Genomic DNA, 17,407 nt, shown 5'->3' with positions numbered 1-17,407 from the left:
TAGGTCACTGGGTTTGAGAGGTGATGCTAGTTATAAATGACACATCATCTAAAGCTATGACTTATCCAATTCTTCTGGCAAATTCACAGTCCTTGCAGAGTTTGCGTCACTGAGGCTTGCAATGCTAGTTGTCACGTTGCACCGCCTTTTGCTACAGAAACATGCACTGTTCTGTTTGCTTCCGTTTGAGAACGCAGACGGAAAGAGCCAAATCCTAGACCTTTAAGAAGCTGAAGGGCTAGACAACGTCACCTCATCTCAGCATTGCCGTGGAAGTGATGATTTGGAGAGCTCCCAATTTAAAGGATTCGTTCTATGTTTTATCCTGTCTCGGTTAGGCAGCGCTCGAAAGTCGAACTCAGATGTTAGAGACAGGCGATCCATCTCTGTAGGCTCAACCAATTTTTCCAATTAAAGTGCAAAGCCGAAGTGCGTTATTTGCACTATATTCCTTGAACTCTGTCAAAATTTGAGAAACCTGGTGGCTTGATGCTCAATATCCCACACCTCAAAACTGTCGGCTCTCTCCGACCTCACACACATCGAACACCCCTGTATCCGGTATGCCGCTTCTCGTGAGAGCTTTTTTGAGCAGCTGAGGTGGTTCGAGCACATCTTCCTCTGTCAACACCCACTATAGCACATTTCCGAGTTAGCATTCGCATTCGTAGATGAAAAATTGAGTAATAAGCCATGTTTAAGGGACAGAAAGGTGGTAGAATGCGGAAATTGTTCCTCCGAAGTGTCTCACGACTCAAAAAGCAGTCGTGGACAGGAAGAGATAACTGCAAAAAGTGCCTTACAGTTCCCCAGTGTATACCCATAGCTCGCTTGCATTTTGTGTCCTTGTAGATTTCGACACTGTCAAACGGATTTGCATGCATAGGTGACATAACCCAGCGGGGATCCTGAATAAAGATTCCAAAGTCAGCATTGCTGTTCCAGCAGAGGATAACACGTTCCGCGTAGAGAGTCACGAAACATGACTCAAGACCCAGCATGTCACTCGGACAAAGAAAACTGGGAAGGGAGAGTACGTACGTATGCGCCAATAGGGATGAGGCCAAGGTCGAACGGTCCTCGAAGGTCACCAATGTCCTTGAAGGCGGGGCAACGTGGGTAGACGTGCTCTTCATCGTAGTCATCGACGCCTTTAGGGAGCTCGGGCACAGCACGGTAGCCAGTGTCCCCTCCAAACCATACTTTCTTACCTCCGCTCTCTACACTCCAGCTAGCCCATAGAGTGAGTCCCTTGTCGAATAAGGTCCGGGCGCTTGTGTGCTGGCACGGTAGACATCCAATGCGAGCGGAAATGCTCTTCTCTTCTGCCAGGTCCGACTTAACATCTGTTTTCGACACAGCAGGCTTGCTCGCGGAAGGTGCTAAGTCAATGTCTCGCTGCTCCCACCAGTCAAGCTCCGTCACACCCTCATTAATGCCTGACTCTGCGAACCATTTCTTGTTGCCGAGCGGAACGAAGAAGTGGACGTTTGGATGCTTCGCCTTGATCTTCGTGATAGTAGGGTGGTCCATGTGGTCATAATGATTATGTGATATAACGACGGCGTCAATGGTAGGGATATCTTCAATTTGACAGGGCACGTCCGTATAACGCTTGGGACCTAGCCACGTGAACGGGCTGGAATAATCGAATGCCATTAGCTGAAAGCAATGCTCGAGCGATAACTACTGACCTGCATCGCTCGCTGAAGACGGGATCGAACAAGACGCGGAAGCCTCCAGGAAATTCCACGAAATAACAGGCATGACCTAACCATGTGGCTCGGAGGGTATCAGTGCTTCTGGAAGGAAGGAAGTCGGGCTTTCGAACTGTCACTGTTGGAGGGGTGGTATCAGGTCTATTTGCAGTGCCTTTGAGGCGGCGCCTGGAGAGGGTTGAGCCGAGGGTGTTACCACGGACGAGCAAACGTACATTATCATCGCCTTCGCGATACTTGAACCAGATAATTCAATCCAGCTATCCTATAAGGGAAGACGTACCGATGAGTATAATTCGTGGCCCGCTATGGGAGATTCAGTACACACCCATGGATTAGTGAAACCCTTGCCATCTTTCAGGTGATGCAGCTTGTCTTTGGCTGCTTCAGGCTCAGCTCCAGTGATCGAGGCTGGAGATATTGTGGCTGCGTAGAGCGAGGCAGCTATTCCCGAGCTTGACATTCTGTGAGATGTGGAAAAGGGTTTGCGTGGGGAGGTTGGCTTCTTTGGGAGACAGAAAAAGCGACGCAGAAATGCTTGCATGAGGAGATGGAGACGGAGACGCTGGAGGAGACGGGTAGTATTTGAATCGTAGAAATGCAGTGTCAGATAGGTAGAGAATCGCAGCCTAGAAAGAGTACTTAGCTCAAAGGAGAATGAGAGCTTGAAGGAGCGGACTCGGTCCGACCAATATGCCGCGTCTTCGGTGTCCGTTACATCTTCTCTCGTGCGATTGGGTCTCATCTATGCAGTGGTGCAGGATCGAATATCGGAGTACGATAACCGTGAATAATACCACGAGACCGTGACAGGAGATCTGGGAGGGTCTTGAACATGTGGCTTGCTCCATTCTGGGGAGAAGCTGAGTCAGCCAGCAAAGACCACCATCAATTAATCGCAATTTGGGTTGAGCAAGATGCCGTGAAGATCGCTTGCGAATGGCGAACGATGCCGTCCCGGTGCCCAGATCAGATGTGATCCATCAGTATGGGCATAGAGGCGCCCTTGATCCCTTTGCTGTTCCAGAGAAAAGCAATGATGGCGGCTTCCTGGCACAAGTTTCCGGCAACCCTTTCTTCACTGCTGTGAGTACGTCAGAAACACGCGGATGGCATTCCCAGAACGCTGACAGGCTTTCCAGGGACTGGGTCTCGCTGGATTTGGTGCCATTCTTGCAGTTGGCCAGAAAGGTGTCCGCCATGGCGCAAGTCTTGTCAAAAGACGTTTACTCGTCGACGTTGAGATCAATGTCAAAGATGAATCCTATCCTTGGTTCCTATACTGGATGACCGTTCACCAACGCAGTCAACTACCATCCTTTTCTCGGTCTACTACTCCCAGTCATGGCAAATTGGGCAGACCTGGGCTCCTAGAGTCTCTAATGCGCCGCTTTACCCCAGGAATCCATCACCTTTCTATAGAAACGGAAAAGGTCGAGCACCCCAACGGATCAGTTCAGACCGAATTTACGCTCATTCCGGGCCCCGGAAAACATATCATTAGATACCGAAATGCGTTTCTCGTGGTCAACCGCTTGCGCGAAACGAGATCTATGAACCACAGCACAGGTATCCCATGGGAGACAATCACGCTAACGACACTCTACTCACAGCGCAACATTTTTGAAGACATCTTCTCAGAAGCACATCAATTGGCGCAGCAATTTTCCGAAGGCAAGACGATAGTCTATCAGGCCAGGGCTACATCTTGGGAAAAGTTTGGTGAGCCTCGCCGGAAAAGACCCCTTGAGTCTGTTATATTGGACAAGGGGATAAAAGAGCGCATCCTTTCCGATGTCAGAGGCTTTTTGGGCAGTGCGAAATGGTACTACGATCGAGGCATACCGTATCGAAGAGGGTACCTGCTACATGGACCTCCAGGCAGTGGAAAGAGCTCCTTCATCCGGGCTTTAGCTGGAGAGTTAGACTACAACATTGCCATGCTTAACCTAAGCGAGCGAGGCTTGACGGATGACCGACTGAACCACCTCCTTACGATCATACCACGAAGGACACTAGTGCTACTGGAAGATGCCGATGCAGCGTTCGGCAATCGAAGGACCCAGACCGATGATGACGGTTATCGCGGCGCGAATGTCACCTTTTCGGGGCTGCTCAACGCATTGGATGGCGTGGCGAGTGCTGAGGAGCGCATTGTGTTCTTGACAACGAATTATGTGGACCGTCTTGACAGTGCCCTTATCCGGCCTGGGAGGGTTGATATGGCAGTCAGACTCGGGGAAGCTACAAGATGGCAGATGGCTCAAATGTGGGACCGCTTCTATGGTGAATTTGATGTGCAAGGAATCTTCAAGGCCCAATTCCTGGAGCGTTTGGAGCAGCTTGGATTAATCAACCCCGAGACTGAGGAGAAAAGGCTCTCTGCAAGAAGCACGAGCGCAGCAGCTGTACAGGGGCTATTCTTGTACAACAAAGGTGATATGGAGGGAGCTATAGGAATGGCGCCAGGTTTAGTCCCTGAAGGCCAGGAGGGTGACAATGTCTCCGCTAGTGAAACTAAACCACTCGGATGAGGGTCTCGTCATGAGATTCAACATTGGCTGCGAGCTTCAGATTTCCCATGGCACCGTGTATATATTGCCGTGAACATGTGTATGTACTGTGCGGCTGTACAAATAAGGGGTCTGACCTGTCCAGGAACAAGTGACAGCATCCACAACAGGCCTGCTGTCAGCAAAGAAACCAATTCTGATCTCAGTGCTCCGCAATGAACTGGCGCGTGAGCAAGCAATCAAGATTTTAGTTGGACGAGACGATCTACTATAACCATCTTCCGATTACCTTTCAGTCTGCCTAAGAGCCAAAGGTTGGGAATCGTAGTTCAGTCCAGAGCCCAAAACCGTTATTGATCTCAAAAGTGAAGAAGGGGTACCCAGATCACAAAAACAAGATCAAAACTAAAGATAAAGAAAAAGTGATGCTCAAGAACGGTTTCGAACCGTTATCTTCAAGTCGATCAGTCCGGGAGACCTAGAACACCTACACATTGGCAAGCGCTCCCGGTCTAGGGAGCGACCCCGACCCAGATGAGGTCCTGACGTTCTGCCATTGAACTACCTGAGCGATTGTTGGTAAATGGGTCTGTCTTGTTCAGGTACTCGTTCTTTCAGGCAAGTCATGCACTCGCAAAGTACCGGTCCATGGGAGAAGCATGAAGTGCCCGAAGTGAAGTGGAAACAGACTGATTTCATGCTGCTGTCTGGGCCAGTGATTGATGCTTTTGTCTTCGTTGATCTGGCCTAGGAAATTGCCATAGCACTAAGGCGATTTTTGCTCATATAATTTCAGAAGCCGTACTCTCACTCTCTCAATCCTGACCTTGCCCCACACAAGTCCATTTCGCAAGCATTTTGCTCGAGAGTCTCTCATACACTGTCCAACGTCTCCCAAGTCCACCTATCCCGAGTTCTGAACATCTTATCGTGTCAAAGTTTTGCGGAGACGCCATCCGTCGTTCTTGCCTCATCAGTGCTTTTATCGTCTGTTTTGACCTTCTCGACCTTCTCTTTCCTCCCTGCAGCATTCTTGTTTGCTTCTTCGCCGCTTGGACATGATAGTTGATCACCATCCTCTACAGAACGCGCCCGATGAAGAATGATGAGTGGCCAAGCGTATGGTCTGGGTTTAGTGGGCGACCCATTGTCTTCAATCCGACATGATGGTAACGGTCCCTCTCCCTGATAGACACCATTAATGATTAACGGCCACTCATAATGACGTACAGGTTTTGATCGAGTTAGGCGTACGTCGTTCTTCTGGGCAACGGCTCCAGCGACATGCTCTCGATGCTCTTGCGAAGGCCCTTCTATGTTCAGCACACCCGCTGATAGAGATCTCGGAGAGACAGATCCTATGTTTGGGCCGTGACCGGGAACGCTCTGTTTTGAAGAATGCGTACCACGATCGGGAAGTAGGGGAATGAGGGTATCTCTTTGTGCATGTCCACTGGTCCAGGAATCAAATCGCTTCTCGTTGGGAGTCCTTGGAGCAGATGGAACATTGGACTCGTCAATGAAGACAGTCTTTATTTGACGTTGCTGGGGATTATCGGACAGAAGTGGTAGGAAGCCTTTTTTGTGTGCAATGGTATCCGAGTCCTGGAAGCATGATCGTCAGCATGACGAAGCTAGGATCACCAGACAAGTACCCAGATAATGGAAAAACATCTTGTTTACAGGAAATTCTGAATTATTTCCTGCTCCTGGCTCATGGCCTTTCGCTGTGCTGTCTGCCATCTGTGCGACCGAAGAACTGAAACTCAGGCTGTCCGCCAGTCGTCGCTAAAACCTTTTCTTGTCTGACCTTCAAGACTGTCTGAAGATCTGGAGACGGATGTCTTGCAGACACAGATTCTTTGATAAGGGTGAAGTTCCGGTGATGAATCGAAAATAGAAAGTAGCTGGGTGGGCAGAGGTATAGACAGATCGACGTCGCAACACTCTTGGGTATGTTGAGGGTATACGACACAATAGCAAAAGCATTGCCCGCTATCAAAATACACAACAGTGCCCTGGATGGCCATTTAATGAGAGTTGGTAAAGAAAGAAAGCTCCCTAGACAGGATGTGAGTACTGCCTTGACAGCCAGGTGATGAATAGAGTCCGAGACGAGACCTCTAAAAATTGTGGAGCAGGATTGCAACAGCCCGGGTTGCAGAAGCAATAGGAAAATGAAATGACTCTGGCTGCAACACGTGCTAGAAGTACAGGTTGATGTGGGCGGGCGAAGGTCCCGTAATTTGCCAGCCATCTGCTGGCTTCGGTCTTGGTTCCAAATTAAGAGGTTGTACAACAGCTTTGCTTCGGCGGTACCATTGCAACATTGATAGAAGAAATCCTCCCCCAACTTTGGATTGAAACTGCTAGATGTACGTATTGATGAATTTTTGTTAAGCCTTAGCTATCATGATCAATCTACTATTAGATCGATCGAGCTGCAATGGCTACACCGCGAGTCTCGCGTTCATTCGCTTGGACAATTGCATTCTCGACCCGTCATATATCTTTGTTCCGTTCCCCGTATGCCTACCAATAGGGAGAGAAACTTTTAGTCACTCGAAGTCTGTCTCCATGAGCGATACGCAGGCACTGGACATCAACCGCCCTCTGATAGAATTGCTGGCGACCACATACGTACTCGAACTCAGTATAGAGGAGACTCAGGCGCAGGAGAAAGTCGTAATAACATGTCAGATTACGAATAAAACCAGAAAACCAAAAAGGCAGGCGTAATCATCGGCTTGCTGCAGACCGTGACCGAGATTCGAAATGAAAAAGCCTGCAGCGAGAAAGGGACTCAAGTGGCATTCGACAGTGAGCATGATGGCCAGTCGTCTAGCAAAAGCGAGGACTGCGTCCAGAAGATTGTTTCAAATCTTCAAGTAATATACTTATTCCTCTTAGTGAACAAAATTGATTCATCGACTCTCACCCTCTGTGAAGACGGGTGCCAAATTTAGTGTGGACACGTGATTCCTGCCCGCGTCTCCTGCTCAATGACGTGTAGTGGGGTTCGAGAATCAAGAACAAAGGGTACTCATGACCAAGTTTGAAATCGTCTTCATTATTCTCCCTCTCAACTTCTACACTCCTACAGGCCGTTCTTACTACTATTGATTTTCCTTTCCTATCCTGAAGCCACCATCAAGATGATGGAATACTTCACCTCCAAGCGAGCTAGATCCAAGTCACCAGCGCCTCAGACACAAGTTGAGACTCCTGTCCTGAATGAAGAGGACGAAGCATTCCTTGCGCGTATAGAGACTGAGGGTACACCGCCCGAGTTGCCTGCACGTCCTGCTCCACCTTTACCCACTCGTCCCCAAGATCTTCCCCACGTTGGTGAGACTGAAGGCAACAATGCTCAAATCGCACTCTTGGACGGATCGCAAAACATAGCTCTACCAGATGTCCCAGACACCCCAGATGACGTCCTCACCACCGCCGAACCTGACGATATCGACGAAGGAAATGCGAAAGGAAAGCAAAAGGAGGGCAAGAAATCCAAGTGGAGCTTCCTACGGAGAGACTCCAGAGATGTCAAGCGCAAAAACAAAGAAGCTACAGCAACGGACCTGATGAGCGCGGCAGAGGGCTTAAAATCAGCCGATGCCCAGCCCAACGAGGATCACACCGTTTCTGATACGGAAGAGAAGAAAGAAGAAGAAGAGATGAGCTCCGTTCTGGAGCAACTAAATCTGGCAGCAGTCAACAATCGCGTATTCTCTGTTTCGAAAGAGTCTCAAGAGCTCCTCCGCAAGTATGTACCTCCCTTCATTTCATGTCCGGTACCTTGGATTAAAGTAATGACCATTCTTTAGATTCACCCTGGTCCTCAAAGACCTTACAAATGGCGTCCCTACGGCCTATGGCGACCTTGAATCCCTTCTCACAAATTCCGAAGATCAAATCCAGCGTACATACACACACCTCCCACCTTGGCTCCAGAAGCTTGTCGAACAACTCCCGTCAAAGATGACCAAAACGATTGGGCCAGAGATGCTTGCAGCAGCTGCTGAAAAGCATGGAATCAACTCTAAGTATGCCAATATGGCTGCTAGTGGTGCGTCCAGGGCAGGATTGAAGGTCAGGGTACCAAGTCTGAAGGACCTTGTCACCAAACCCGGTGCTGTGGCTGCCATGCTGAAAGCGATCATGAACTTTTTGAAGCTCAGATTTCCCGCCTTTTTGGGCATGAACGTTCTCTACTCGCTCGCTTTGTTCGGTACGCTCTTTCGCTCCCTCATTCGCGTTTGTCACGAGATGTCTGGATTTCCTGTGTGTAGATTCTGTTTGCTGACGAGTGTGCAAAGTCCTTCTTTTCGTCTTCTGGTACTGCCACAAACGCGGCAAAGAGGTTCGTCTTGAAAAGGAGCGGCTGCTCACAGAAGCGGAAATCGCTGCTCTGGATGACGACGCGCCCACCACCTCCTCAAATGCGCCACCAACGACCACCGCCCCGACTGGCGCACCTATCGAACAGGTAGAGGCGGGGATGAGAGAGGCTGAGGCAGTGGAGCAGCAGCAGGGGGGGAGGGGCCAGTTCGCGGAGGATGGCTCATTAGCTCAAGAGCTAAGGAGAGAGGAGCGTGAGAAGGCTATGTTAAGCCATGCTGCGCGCACCAGAGGGACTGATCATAGGTAGAGGTCGAGGTGAGGGAGGCAAGCATGGACACACATCAGGGCTAACCCCAACAGAGGGAGCAATAAAGTGGGAGAAGTCAGAGGCTCGGTGGGTTACATAATCCATCAGGGTGCCTCTGCGTAGTCGGGAAGCTGCATTCTTTTTTCGAGGCTATACCTTGGCTTCCAATGAATCCAGCTCACGCAGCTGGCCACAACAACAAGAGTGCAAGCTGCGTGGATGCTATTGATGAGGAATGATTCTGTCTTGAAAGCATGCGTGGGACGAGTAAGAGAATGTTGACATGCTTTCTTCATTTGCGGAAAAGATTCCCCAAGACATTTTTGCAGGCAATTGGTGCGCAATACTTTTCTTATTCTAGTCAATGATATCTATCGGCAGCATACCGCTAGCCCAAGTCCAAGCGAGGTGGGCTCTCTCTTGCTTGGCATACACCTGAAAGGAAAGCCCCGCCAGGACATGGGATAGTCAGTCAACAAGCAAACACTGTGCCATTCGAAGAAACGCCGACCTCTCCCTTTTGTTGTCCCGTCTTAATTGCGCGAGAGTGCGCCTTGTTTGCAGTCAGTCCTCTAGTTGGCGTTTACTCGCAATAGGCGATGACTCGATGTCGTCAAACAGGAAATGCGCTATTCTCCTACCGCCGCCCAAACAACGATTGAAGGCATTCCGACGCGTATAAGCCGCTCATGTGGATTGTGCTGTCGATTAATCGTGGATTAGAGACTTCGGAAAGATTTGGCAATTCTAGGCCCCAACGTGGATGCGACCAAAATATCTCTCTGCCGAATTTTTCAAAGTCATGCGTTCGAGAACTGCGACTAAAAAAGTTCGAGTGTGTTCGGGGTCAAAAGCAACCATGGTGGTAGAGTCAGAGCGTTGACATTGAAAGATTCTATCCACACGAACCGCAAACACACATAGTGTCAACCGCGCCCAAGTCAGAAGTCTAAATGCGGCAGAGCTTCTGGGCCAGGGGATTCTGGAAGGGTACGACCAGACGTAAATCCCTTTTTGCTACATGTGCACCCTCGAATGGTTACTTTTCCGGGGACAAATGTACATCATTAATACTCCGCAGTCTGACAATATACGCTGACTTTACGCAACTTCGTTTACGCAAAACTCTGAACTTTGATTCCGACGCGACTCTGTAGGAACAAAATCCTACCATTCAAAACAATGATCAGGGGTATGAGGCATATACGGGATGCATAACAGTTTTGCCTCCAGATTTGCCTTGTTTGGAGGCAGCTTTGCAAAGAAAATTTTCGTCGCCTGAGCGAATTACGCAGAAGTCGGATCCGACTGCTGGAAGAATTAGAGATCTGAGAGGCCATCTTTGATGCACGTCAGACTCTTTGTTGTTTTGCAATTCCTTGATTGCATATTTCCAACCATTTTTCGATCGTCCGGAGATGATTGTCATCAAGTAGTACACCTTCAATCCGTCTTATGGGCCGAAAGTGTCTTCCGTGAGCCATATCCTCTCCCCCTTCGGAAAATCCTTTCTGTACATATTCGCTCCTACGCTTTTACGATACTTTGAACCTGAGACAGATATGCTCGACGGTGTGCTCGCGTGCTCGTGTGCAATGTACATGCAGCAAAAAGGGGTGTACGTCCAGCTCGATCCATCAGCTCCTGAAAAGGAGAGGCGGAGAAGCATACCATCCTCTCCAAAAGCGAGTACCCTTTCTGTCAAGAGATGACTACTGCTGCTCCGCATTCAATCTCCGCACGTCTACAACGAGGCTCAAGCAGCGGTACAGTCTAAAGTCTGGAAACTCTGGGCTCTTTTCGGCAGTATCGGGACGGAATATTCCCTCTGTAGTCTGTACTTCATGAATGGACGGACACGGATCTGTGACCATCATGAGTGTCACGAGCATAGTAAGCTCAATACTCGTCCTTGGTACTTTACTCTTTAGTCTTTACTCCTTGGTCCTCCACCTAATTGGCAAATTAATCCCACTCTTTTGAGGGTTTTGGCACCCCGCCTCGTTGCCAAGTGCGGCGCCTGCGAGTTGGCATTTGCTAAAAGCTCAGGGCATGTATCCGTAAGGTATTTTTTCAACAGTGACTACTTTAGTGATCTTCAGCGACTTAACCGTATTGACCCGGTGACCGGAGGAAGGTCTGCGGTTGCGGCGAGCGAATCGCTTTCTCTCCTGAGTTTCAGACCAATGGGGGCGAGCACCCTAGTTGGGTTTTAAGGGTCCTCTTGGCGTCTCAGAGTTGAGGCCACTGTTTGGTCTTGACCACTACTACTCCGTACCGCCCACGACTTGGCATTCTACCGATTGTTGTTCGACATGACAGGAGCAGCTTTCTTGAGACAATGAAGATGAGAAGAAGGAGAAGAAGAAGAAGAAGAAGAAGAAGAAGAAGAAGAGGAATAAGAATAACAATGGAGATAAGAAGGCGTGACGTATGAAGATGAGAGGCCGTTAAATCTTAACAGCAATTACGGCTTTGTGGTGGGCACTAATGCAACAAATCATGCAATTCCCCGGATCTCGTTATGTAAAGTACATTAATAATAAGTGAGGGATTATTTTTAGGAGACTGCGGGCGCGTGCCTGCGGATTTAACTTAGAAATATGATCGTCGGACCAACTGACGGAACATGATGGAAATTAAATAAAGTAAGCTAATAGTACCAAAATTAAGTACTAGTATAGTATACCTAACAAAAAGAAGGGGAAAGGGCGAGGATTCGAAGTGAAACAGGGGCGATCATGTCTAGCGTCTCGCCCGAGATGCCTCTTCCAACCACTTTTACGCCTTGAGCCGCTTTAACGGTGCAAAGTTAGCGGCACACGTACCTGACTAACCCGTTTCAAGACGCTGCTAAGGAAATTCCTGAGCTCCTCTCCCTCATACATGTAGAGTACACCCTTCTCAAAACACCAACCTTTCATCCCTGCCTTACACCTTTGACACGGCACTACCACTCTTTCATTGGTCGCTCACGGGCCAACACTCCTCCCAAACTAATAGAACGCCTCGTAATAATACCGAAATGCCCTTCCAACCCGCGAATGGGCCCAGACTGCCCATGTTGCTGTTATATCAACTTGCCGCCCACCCCCCCGTTGCACTCTTCTTCCATCTTCCGAATCTCTAAGTCTGCGTGTCTTGTTGGGTCTTCTCACTCTTTCCTGCATCAATAGTCGGGTCACTCGCTTCCTCGACTGTTGTTCCTTCCCTTCACTGTCTATTGCATACCATAATACACTCTCTTACACGACAGTCATACCACATCTAATACCGCCGACATGCGCTTAACAGCCATCTCTGCCCTCTTTGGCCTTCTGGCTGTTCAGCAGGCTGCAGCCGTAAGTGTCTTGCTTCCTCCGCCTTTCTTCTTGCGTCTGAGAAGAGCTACATCTAATTCTGCCGCTGACAGGGAGCGCCTGGCTCGGATTGGCAATGTGCTCCGGGTTTCCCTATTTGTTCAAAATCTACCAACCAGTGTAGCAACCCGCAGAAGGGTGGTATCAGTTGCGCCGAAGAGTCCCAGCCAACATCGGGCTCTTGTACCGGCGTTCAGGGAATGGGTGTCCAAAATGGAAATTACGGCCAGATGAAATGCAACAGCAACAGCAAGAGAAGCCTTTTCCCGCGTGGAGGAGGTAGCTCTGCGGGCTCGACCGTAAGCAGATGTTCGCAATGGGCCCTGACTACCAATACTAATGTCTGATCAGGATCAGAAATGTATCATGCAAACCTGCGGCACAACAAAAGGCAGCGGTATCACAGTCAACAAGGGATCTGGCTCGCAGTACTCATGTACTTCCCACCAAATCGTAGTCGAACAACCCACTATTGTTCAGATAACCCACTACAACGAAATCAGCGGCCTCAGCTGCTCATACCACCAGTTGTGCAATGCCAACGAGGTCACAACCATGAACAACGCCAATTGTGGTCAAAGTGACTACCATGAGGTCTGCGTTCACCCTAGTTCCCCATCGGGACCCCAGGTACCTATCGGCATTGTGGCAATGAACTTCCAATGCACGCCGGCCCAATCGTCAAGCTGCTCTGCTCCTGCATCGAGCAGCACACCGGTACTTGTTCCCTCCAAGCCGGTCAGCCCTCCTCTCTCCACTGCTCCCAAGGTTTCGCCTTCTGTTACTCCTTCTGCATTCTCGCCAATTGAGTCTGGAACGACTTCTTCGCCTGTCGTCTCGCCATCTTCTACTCCTTCGCTCAGTGAATCTGGAACGACTTCGCCAGTTGTCACGCCATCCTCAAATTCTTCTTCGCCAGTCGTCACGCCATCGTCGACTTCTTCGCCTGTCGTCTCGCCATCTTCGACACCTTCGCCATCGGTTACTCCGTCTTCGCCATCTCTGATTGAGTCAGCTACTTCCACGACTTCAGTGCCGATCGAAACCGAGTACACTAGCTTGACCACCTACACCACAGTGACGAGCTGCCCAGTGACCTCCACGACTGTTGTCAGCGGTAGCACTTCCATCATCGTCAAGACCAGCTTGATCACCAGCACAATTACTACCTGCACACGCTGCGCAGAGAAGACTTCCTCTTCCACCCCAATTGAACAGGGAAGCACCACACCAGCTCCAAGTCCATCAAGCCCTGTCGTACCATCGCCACCAGCTCCAAGTCCATCAAGCCCTGCCGTACCATCGCCACCTGCTCCAAGTCCATCAAGCCCTGCCGTACCATCGCCACCTGCTCCCACGACCACTACGCCTGGCTCTCTTCAGGAAGTTGGCACCACCAGCTCTGTACCATCTCCTCCAATTGTTTACACATCAACTCCAGTTGTTATTACAACCACAACCGAGATGTAAGTAACCCACTCCTGCTGTTAGCGCGTAAGCTAACGTGGCTCTGATACAGTGTCTTGACCACTTTGACGACCTGCCCAGTCACCAAGACTATCACCCCTCCTCACCAGACGCCAACAGTGGTCACCACCAGCACCATTTCAACCGTGATCAGCACTTCAACCTCCACGATTACCACCACGACCCTGTCTCCTCCAATTGTTTACACATCAACTCCAGTTGTTATTACAACCACAACCGAGATGTAAGTAACCCACTCCTGCTGTTAGCGCGTAAGCTAACGTGGCTCTGATACAGTGTCTTGACCACTTTGACGACCTGCCCAGTCACCAAGACTATCACTCCTCCTCACCAGACGCCAACAGTGGTCACCACCAGCACCATTTCAACCGTGATCAGCACTTCAACCTCCACGATTACCACCACGACCCTGTCTCCTCCAACCTCTTCGCCAAGCCTAGTGGTGCCCGTCCAGTCACCATCCTCTTCATCCAGCCCAGTGGTACCACCTGCGCAGCCATCTCCACCACCCGCCTTCAAGGGTTGTATCTCAGCATACTATGACCTTAAGGGGTGCGGAAGCAACACGGACTACGACTGCTACTGCAAACAGGACGAAGTTACCACCAGCGTGTATGAATGTATCACGAACTATGAACAAGACGTGGCGCTACAGGCCCAGGCCATGGCGAGCTACCAGGGTCTTTGCGCTCAATACATTCCCCAGCACCCTGCCATCATTACCAAATCCGTGGAGCTCATCCCTACTCCTGTTTCGACACCCGCTGGAAGCAGCCCAGCCGTCGTCGTATCTCCAGCTGGAAGCAGCCCAGCCGTCGTCGTATCTCCAGCCGGAAGCAGCCCAGCCGTCGTCGTATCACCAGCTGGAAGCAGCCCAGCCGTCGTCGTATCACCAGCTGGAAGCAGTCCAGCCGTCGTCGTATCTCCAGCTGGGACTGTGACACCGGCCCCAGCTTCTCCAGTCGAGGCCGGCCAGACCACTACAACCACTGCACCGGTCCCAGGCAGCCCTACCCCGACTCCCGCGCCGTCCAGCAGCGTCCCATCAACCACAATCCCGATCTCCGTCATCGTCACCGTCCCCTGCTCCGTCGCCGCAGGCCTCGTCGACCAGATCACCGATGGTCAGCTCCAGGTCCCAGCCACCGGCGTCATGGCTCCCGGCTGCACAACCACCTCGCTGCTCTCAACCCAGCTCGCCGTGCCCCAAATGCACTTCGCGACCTCCGGCAGCAGCGTCGGTCTCGCAGCTGGTACCCCAGCCGCCAACGAGGCTGGTGCGACTGCCTCCTCTGCTGCTTCCCCCGTGGTCGGTGCTGCAGGTGTGGCTGGTGCCTCCGGCAGCGGCTCGGTTCTCGCCTCAACAGTACCATCGCCCACTGCGACAACCTTCAAGGGTGCGGCCGCCAAGACCTCGCACAGCGGGTTCTTCCTGTCCGTGGTGCTTGCAGCTGTTGGTCTCGTTGTCTACGCCTAAGCGTGTCCCTTGGCATCATGATGACGGTTGGGAGTGGAGTTGAGAGAAGAAGGATGTCTATATTCATGTCTTTCCTTAATCAATCAGCATTTATTTGTTCCCAGCGCCCTCCATGGTTGGTTGGGCGGGTTTGCGCATTAATCAAGACCGGTCCTGGGTGAGAGGACGATTTTCGCTTGGAGGCGACTCGCTTGAGGCTTTGTCATTGTTGATATCGTGTGGTAATAATACAAGAGTTTGTGATATTAAAGAAAAACCCCATGGCAAGAGCCTGTTATACCCGAAGCCGAATCTTTGATTGCTACGTGAAATCTTGTACCTAGACTGTACGGTGAGCTCGCAGCGGTCGAGCAACGATTTTCGAGCACCAATATCCCCCCAACAATTCCTGATAAGCTGCCCCTGAGAAGCCTTGACCGTCGAGACCGTCAAAGGGGGGGAGCTACCACTGTCTCCGTTAAGATTTCCGCCGTCCAAGACCTCAATCGTGTCTTCCTGCGCAAAGTTTGCCCTATGGATTATTCACAGGCCGTTACATTTGAGAAGCGAACCGAAGCAACCCTGTTCCGTCTCTTTGGAGATTGCTGTTGCAGTGCTAAAGCTGGCTCGCACCAATACGATCATACGGCGATACGAAAGCGTCAACGATGGTGTCCCCTGCGCTATGCGACCCTCCGGCAAACCTTGCGCAAGCGCTAACTCTGTTACAGGCTGTAATATACAACGCGTCGTTGATGTCGTGATGCCCGTGACCGTCCGTGTCTGAGCCGAAGTCGCTACACCGCTGCAGCATTCCTTTGCTCTTCCTTGGTGTCAAATCCCGTTCTCGGCGACCTCCTGAACAGGCGTGGCTGCTCCAGACGACCCGTCTCGAACCGGACTGGCCTTCTCATCTCGAACGTCCGCACTCCTCCTCCTCCTCCTTCCCTTCTTCCGGAAGAGGTTCTTGTACTTCTTCTGCACATACCCTTCCCTGAAGCAGTATCCCGGGTGGAATATATTCAAAACCAAAACCGCCACGACAACCATCGCCCCTTCAAACCCGATGAAAAGATGTTGATTTTCGATCAAAGCACCCGTCCACCCCTCGCTCAATTCAGCAACCCGGTAAATCGATCTTATGAAGATGCAGAATGTCGCTAGCCCCAGCGCGACCAGAAAGGCTCGAAACTTGGTACTGCCTCTCAAGAGCGCGTGCTTCGGATCCAACGCCGCCTCGCCCATAGTCCTCATCCTCCTCAACGTCTTGATCATGAAATCCAAACACAACAGCTGAAACATCAGCAACGTGACGACTTGAAACGCCAACCCCGCAACCATGATGTGATCGCCGGTATTGGGGCTCTTGTCCTGGTGACTGGCCACCGATGCCATGCCGCCACCGATCGCTTGGAGCAGAAGAGAGATGACGTCGCAAGGAATGAAGATGCGTGGGTAAGAGAGAGGTTTGATGTGTGAGTTTTCGGGGCCGAAGGTAATGACGATGCGCGAGAGAGTGAGGTAGATTCCTGCTGCTAAGAAGGCAGGGGCGATGGTTAGGCAAACGATTTGCATCAGGAAACCGTTCTGCAGGTGGCGTCAGCACAGGTGGATGATGTCGTCGGCAATTGCAGGCTAAGGGATGTAGACATACCTGATTGAAGGGATTATACCAGCTCATTATTCTGCCAGTGTAGCCCAGCACTTCAAGGATGCACCCGCTGACCATAGCAATTGTGCAGCCGACGAAGCGCCGCGAGAGGGCTGCTTGCAGAATGAAACAGCATAGTGAGAAGGAGAAGAGGGCGAGGAAAGCAGCGTTGGTGGAGAGCGATGGGCGGTATGCATAGTAGGACTCCTTGATGGGGCATGTTTTCAGTGTACAGGCAGCTCTGTACGCGGCCAGTTGCTTGTCGTCACGCCGGTATAGGATGTCGAGGGCATGCATTTTTTTTTTTTTTTTTTTTTTTTTGACTGGATGAGAGTCAAATCGACACGAGGCTGACGAACTACCACCCGATGTCGATGCGGCTGACAACTTGGAAGCAAGCCGCTGAAGGCAAAGGTCAAGGGAGAATTGCGGGCATGAGCAGCAGGACTGGTTCAGTGTTGAGAAATCATTGGACTTGGAGAAGGGAGAAGATTTTGAGGGAGAGCGGGGAGAAGAAGGGGGGAGGGAAAGTGAGGAGAAGCGATAGATAAGTATGAGGTTCTCGAAGTCG

The 17,407-nt window shown here is 50.8% G+C and overlaps 6 protein-coding genes and 1 non-coding gene across 7 annotated transcripts; 3 read left to right on the top strand and 4 right to left on the bottom strand.

Moving 5' to 3' along the window:
- Positions 1–508: 508 nt before the first annotated feature.
- HO133_009735 (uncharacterized protein) lies at positions 509–2,181 on the bottom strand (the record flags this gene model as incomplete). Its single annotated transcript, XM_037300594.1, has 5 exons — positions 509–634; positions 804–908; positions 1,042–1,639; positions 1,695–1,954; positions 2,002–2,181. The coding sequence occupies 5 exons, from the start codon at positions 2,179–2,181 to the stop codon at positions 509–511; spliced, it is 1,269 nt and encodes a 422-aa protein (XP_037154442.1).
- Positions 2,182–2,657: 476 nt separating this feature from the next.
- HO133_009734 (uncharacterized protein) lies at positions 2,658–4,252 on the top strand (the record flags this gene model as incomplete). The annotated part of the gene is made up of 2 exons (XM_037300593.1): positions 2,658–2,804; positions 2,861–4,252. The coding sequence occupies 2 exons, from the start codon at positions 2,658–2,660 to the stop codon at positions 4,250–4,252; spliced, it is 1,539 nt and encodes a 512-aa protein (XP_037154441.1).
- A 405-nt stretch (positions 4,253–4,657) lies between these two features.
- On the bottom strand, positions 4,658–4,802 carry HO133_009733. The gene has a single exon. It is a non-coding gene; the product is annotated as a tRNA-Glu (tRNA).
- A 362-nt stretch (positions 4,803–5,164) lies between these two features.
- Positions 5,165–5,974, bottom strand: HO133_009732 (uncharacterized protein; the record flags this gene model as incomplete). Its single annotated transcript, XM_037300592.1, has 2 exons — positions 5,165–5,836; positions 5,915–5,974. 2 exons carry the CDS (start codon positions 5,972–5,974, stop codon positions 5,165–5,167), a joined length of 732 nt encoding a protein of 243 aa, XP_037154440.1.
- A 1,412-nt stretch (positions 5,975–7,386) lies between these two features.
- HO133_009731 (uncharacterized protein) lies at positions 7,387–8,882 on the top strand (the record flags this gene model as incomplete). Its single annotated transcript, XM_037300591.1, has 3 exons — positions 7,387–7,997; positions 8,059–8,462; positions 8,551–8,882. The coding sequence occupies 3 exons, from the start codon at positions 7,387–7,389 to the stop codon at positions 8,880–8,882; spliced, it is 1,347 nt and encodes a 448-aa protein (XP_037154439.1).
- Positions 8,883–12,163: 3,281 nt separating this feature from the next.
- HO133_009730 (uncharacterized protein) lies at positions 12,164–15,206 on the top strand (the record flags this gene model as incomplete). Its single annotated transcript, XM_037300590.1, has 5 exons — positions 12,164–12,223; positions 12,295–12,540; positions 12,593–13,707; positions 13,761–13,952; positions 14,006–15,206. The coding sequence occupies 5 exons, from the start codon at positions 12,164–12,166 to the stop codon at positions 15,204–15,206; spliced, it is 2,814 nt and encodes a 937-aa protein (XP_037154438.1).
- An 813-nt stretch (positions 15,207–16,019) lies between these two features.
- Positions 16,020–17,133, bottom strand: HO133_009729 (uncharacterized protein; the record flags this gene model as incomplete). Its single annotated transcript, XM_037300589.1, has 2 exons — positions 16,020–16,772; positions 16,840–17,133. 2 exons carry the CDS (start codon positions 17,131–17,133, stop codon positions 16,020–16,022), a joined length of 1,047 nt encoding a protein of 348 aa, XP_037154437.1.
- Positions 17,134–17,407: the final 274 nt, after the last annotated feature.

The sequence above is a fragment of the Letharia lupina genome (assembly GCF_014066315.1).
Source record: "Letharia lupina isolate WasteWater1 chromosome Unknown contig_7, whole genome shotgun sequence".
NCBI classification, from domain to species: domain Eukaryota; kingdom Fungi; phylum Ascomycota; class Lecanoromycetes; order Lecanorales; family Parmeliaceae; genus Letharia; species Letharia lupina.
The sequence above is the reverse complement of the archived record's forward strand: the minus strand, read 5'-3'. Positions and strand labels throughout refer to the sequence as shown.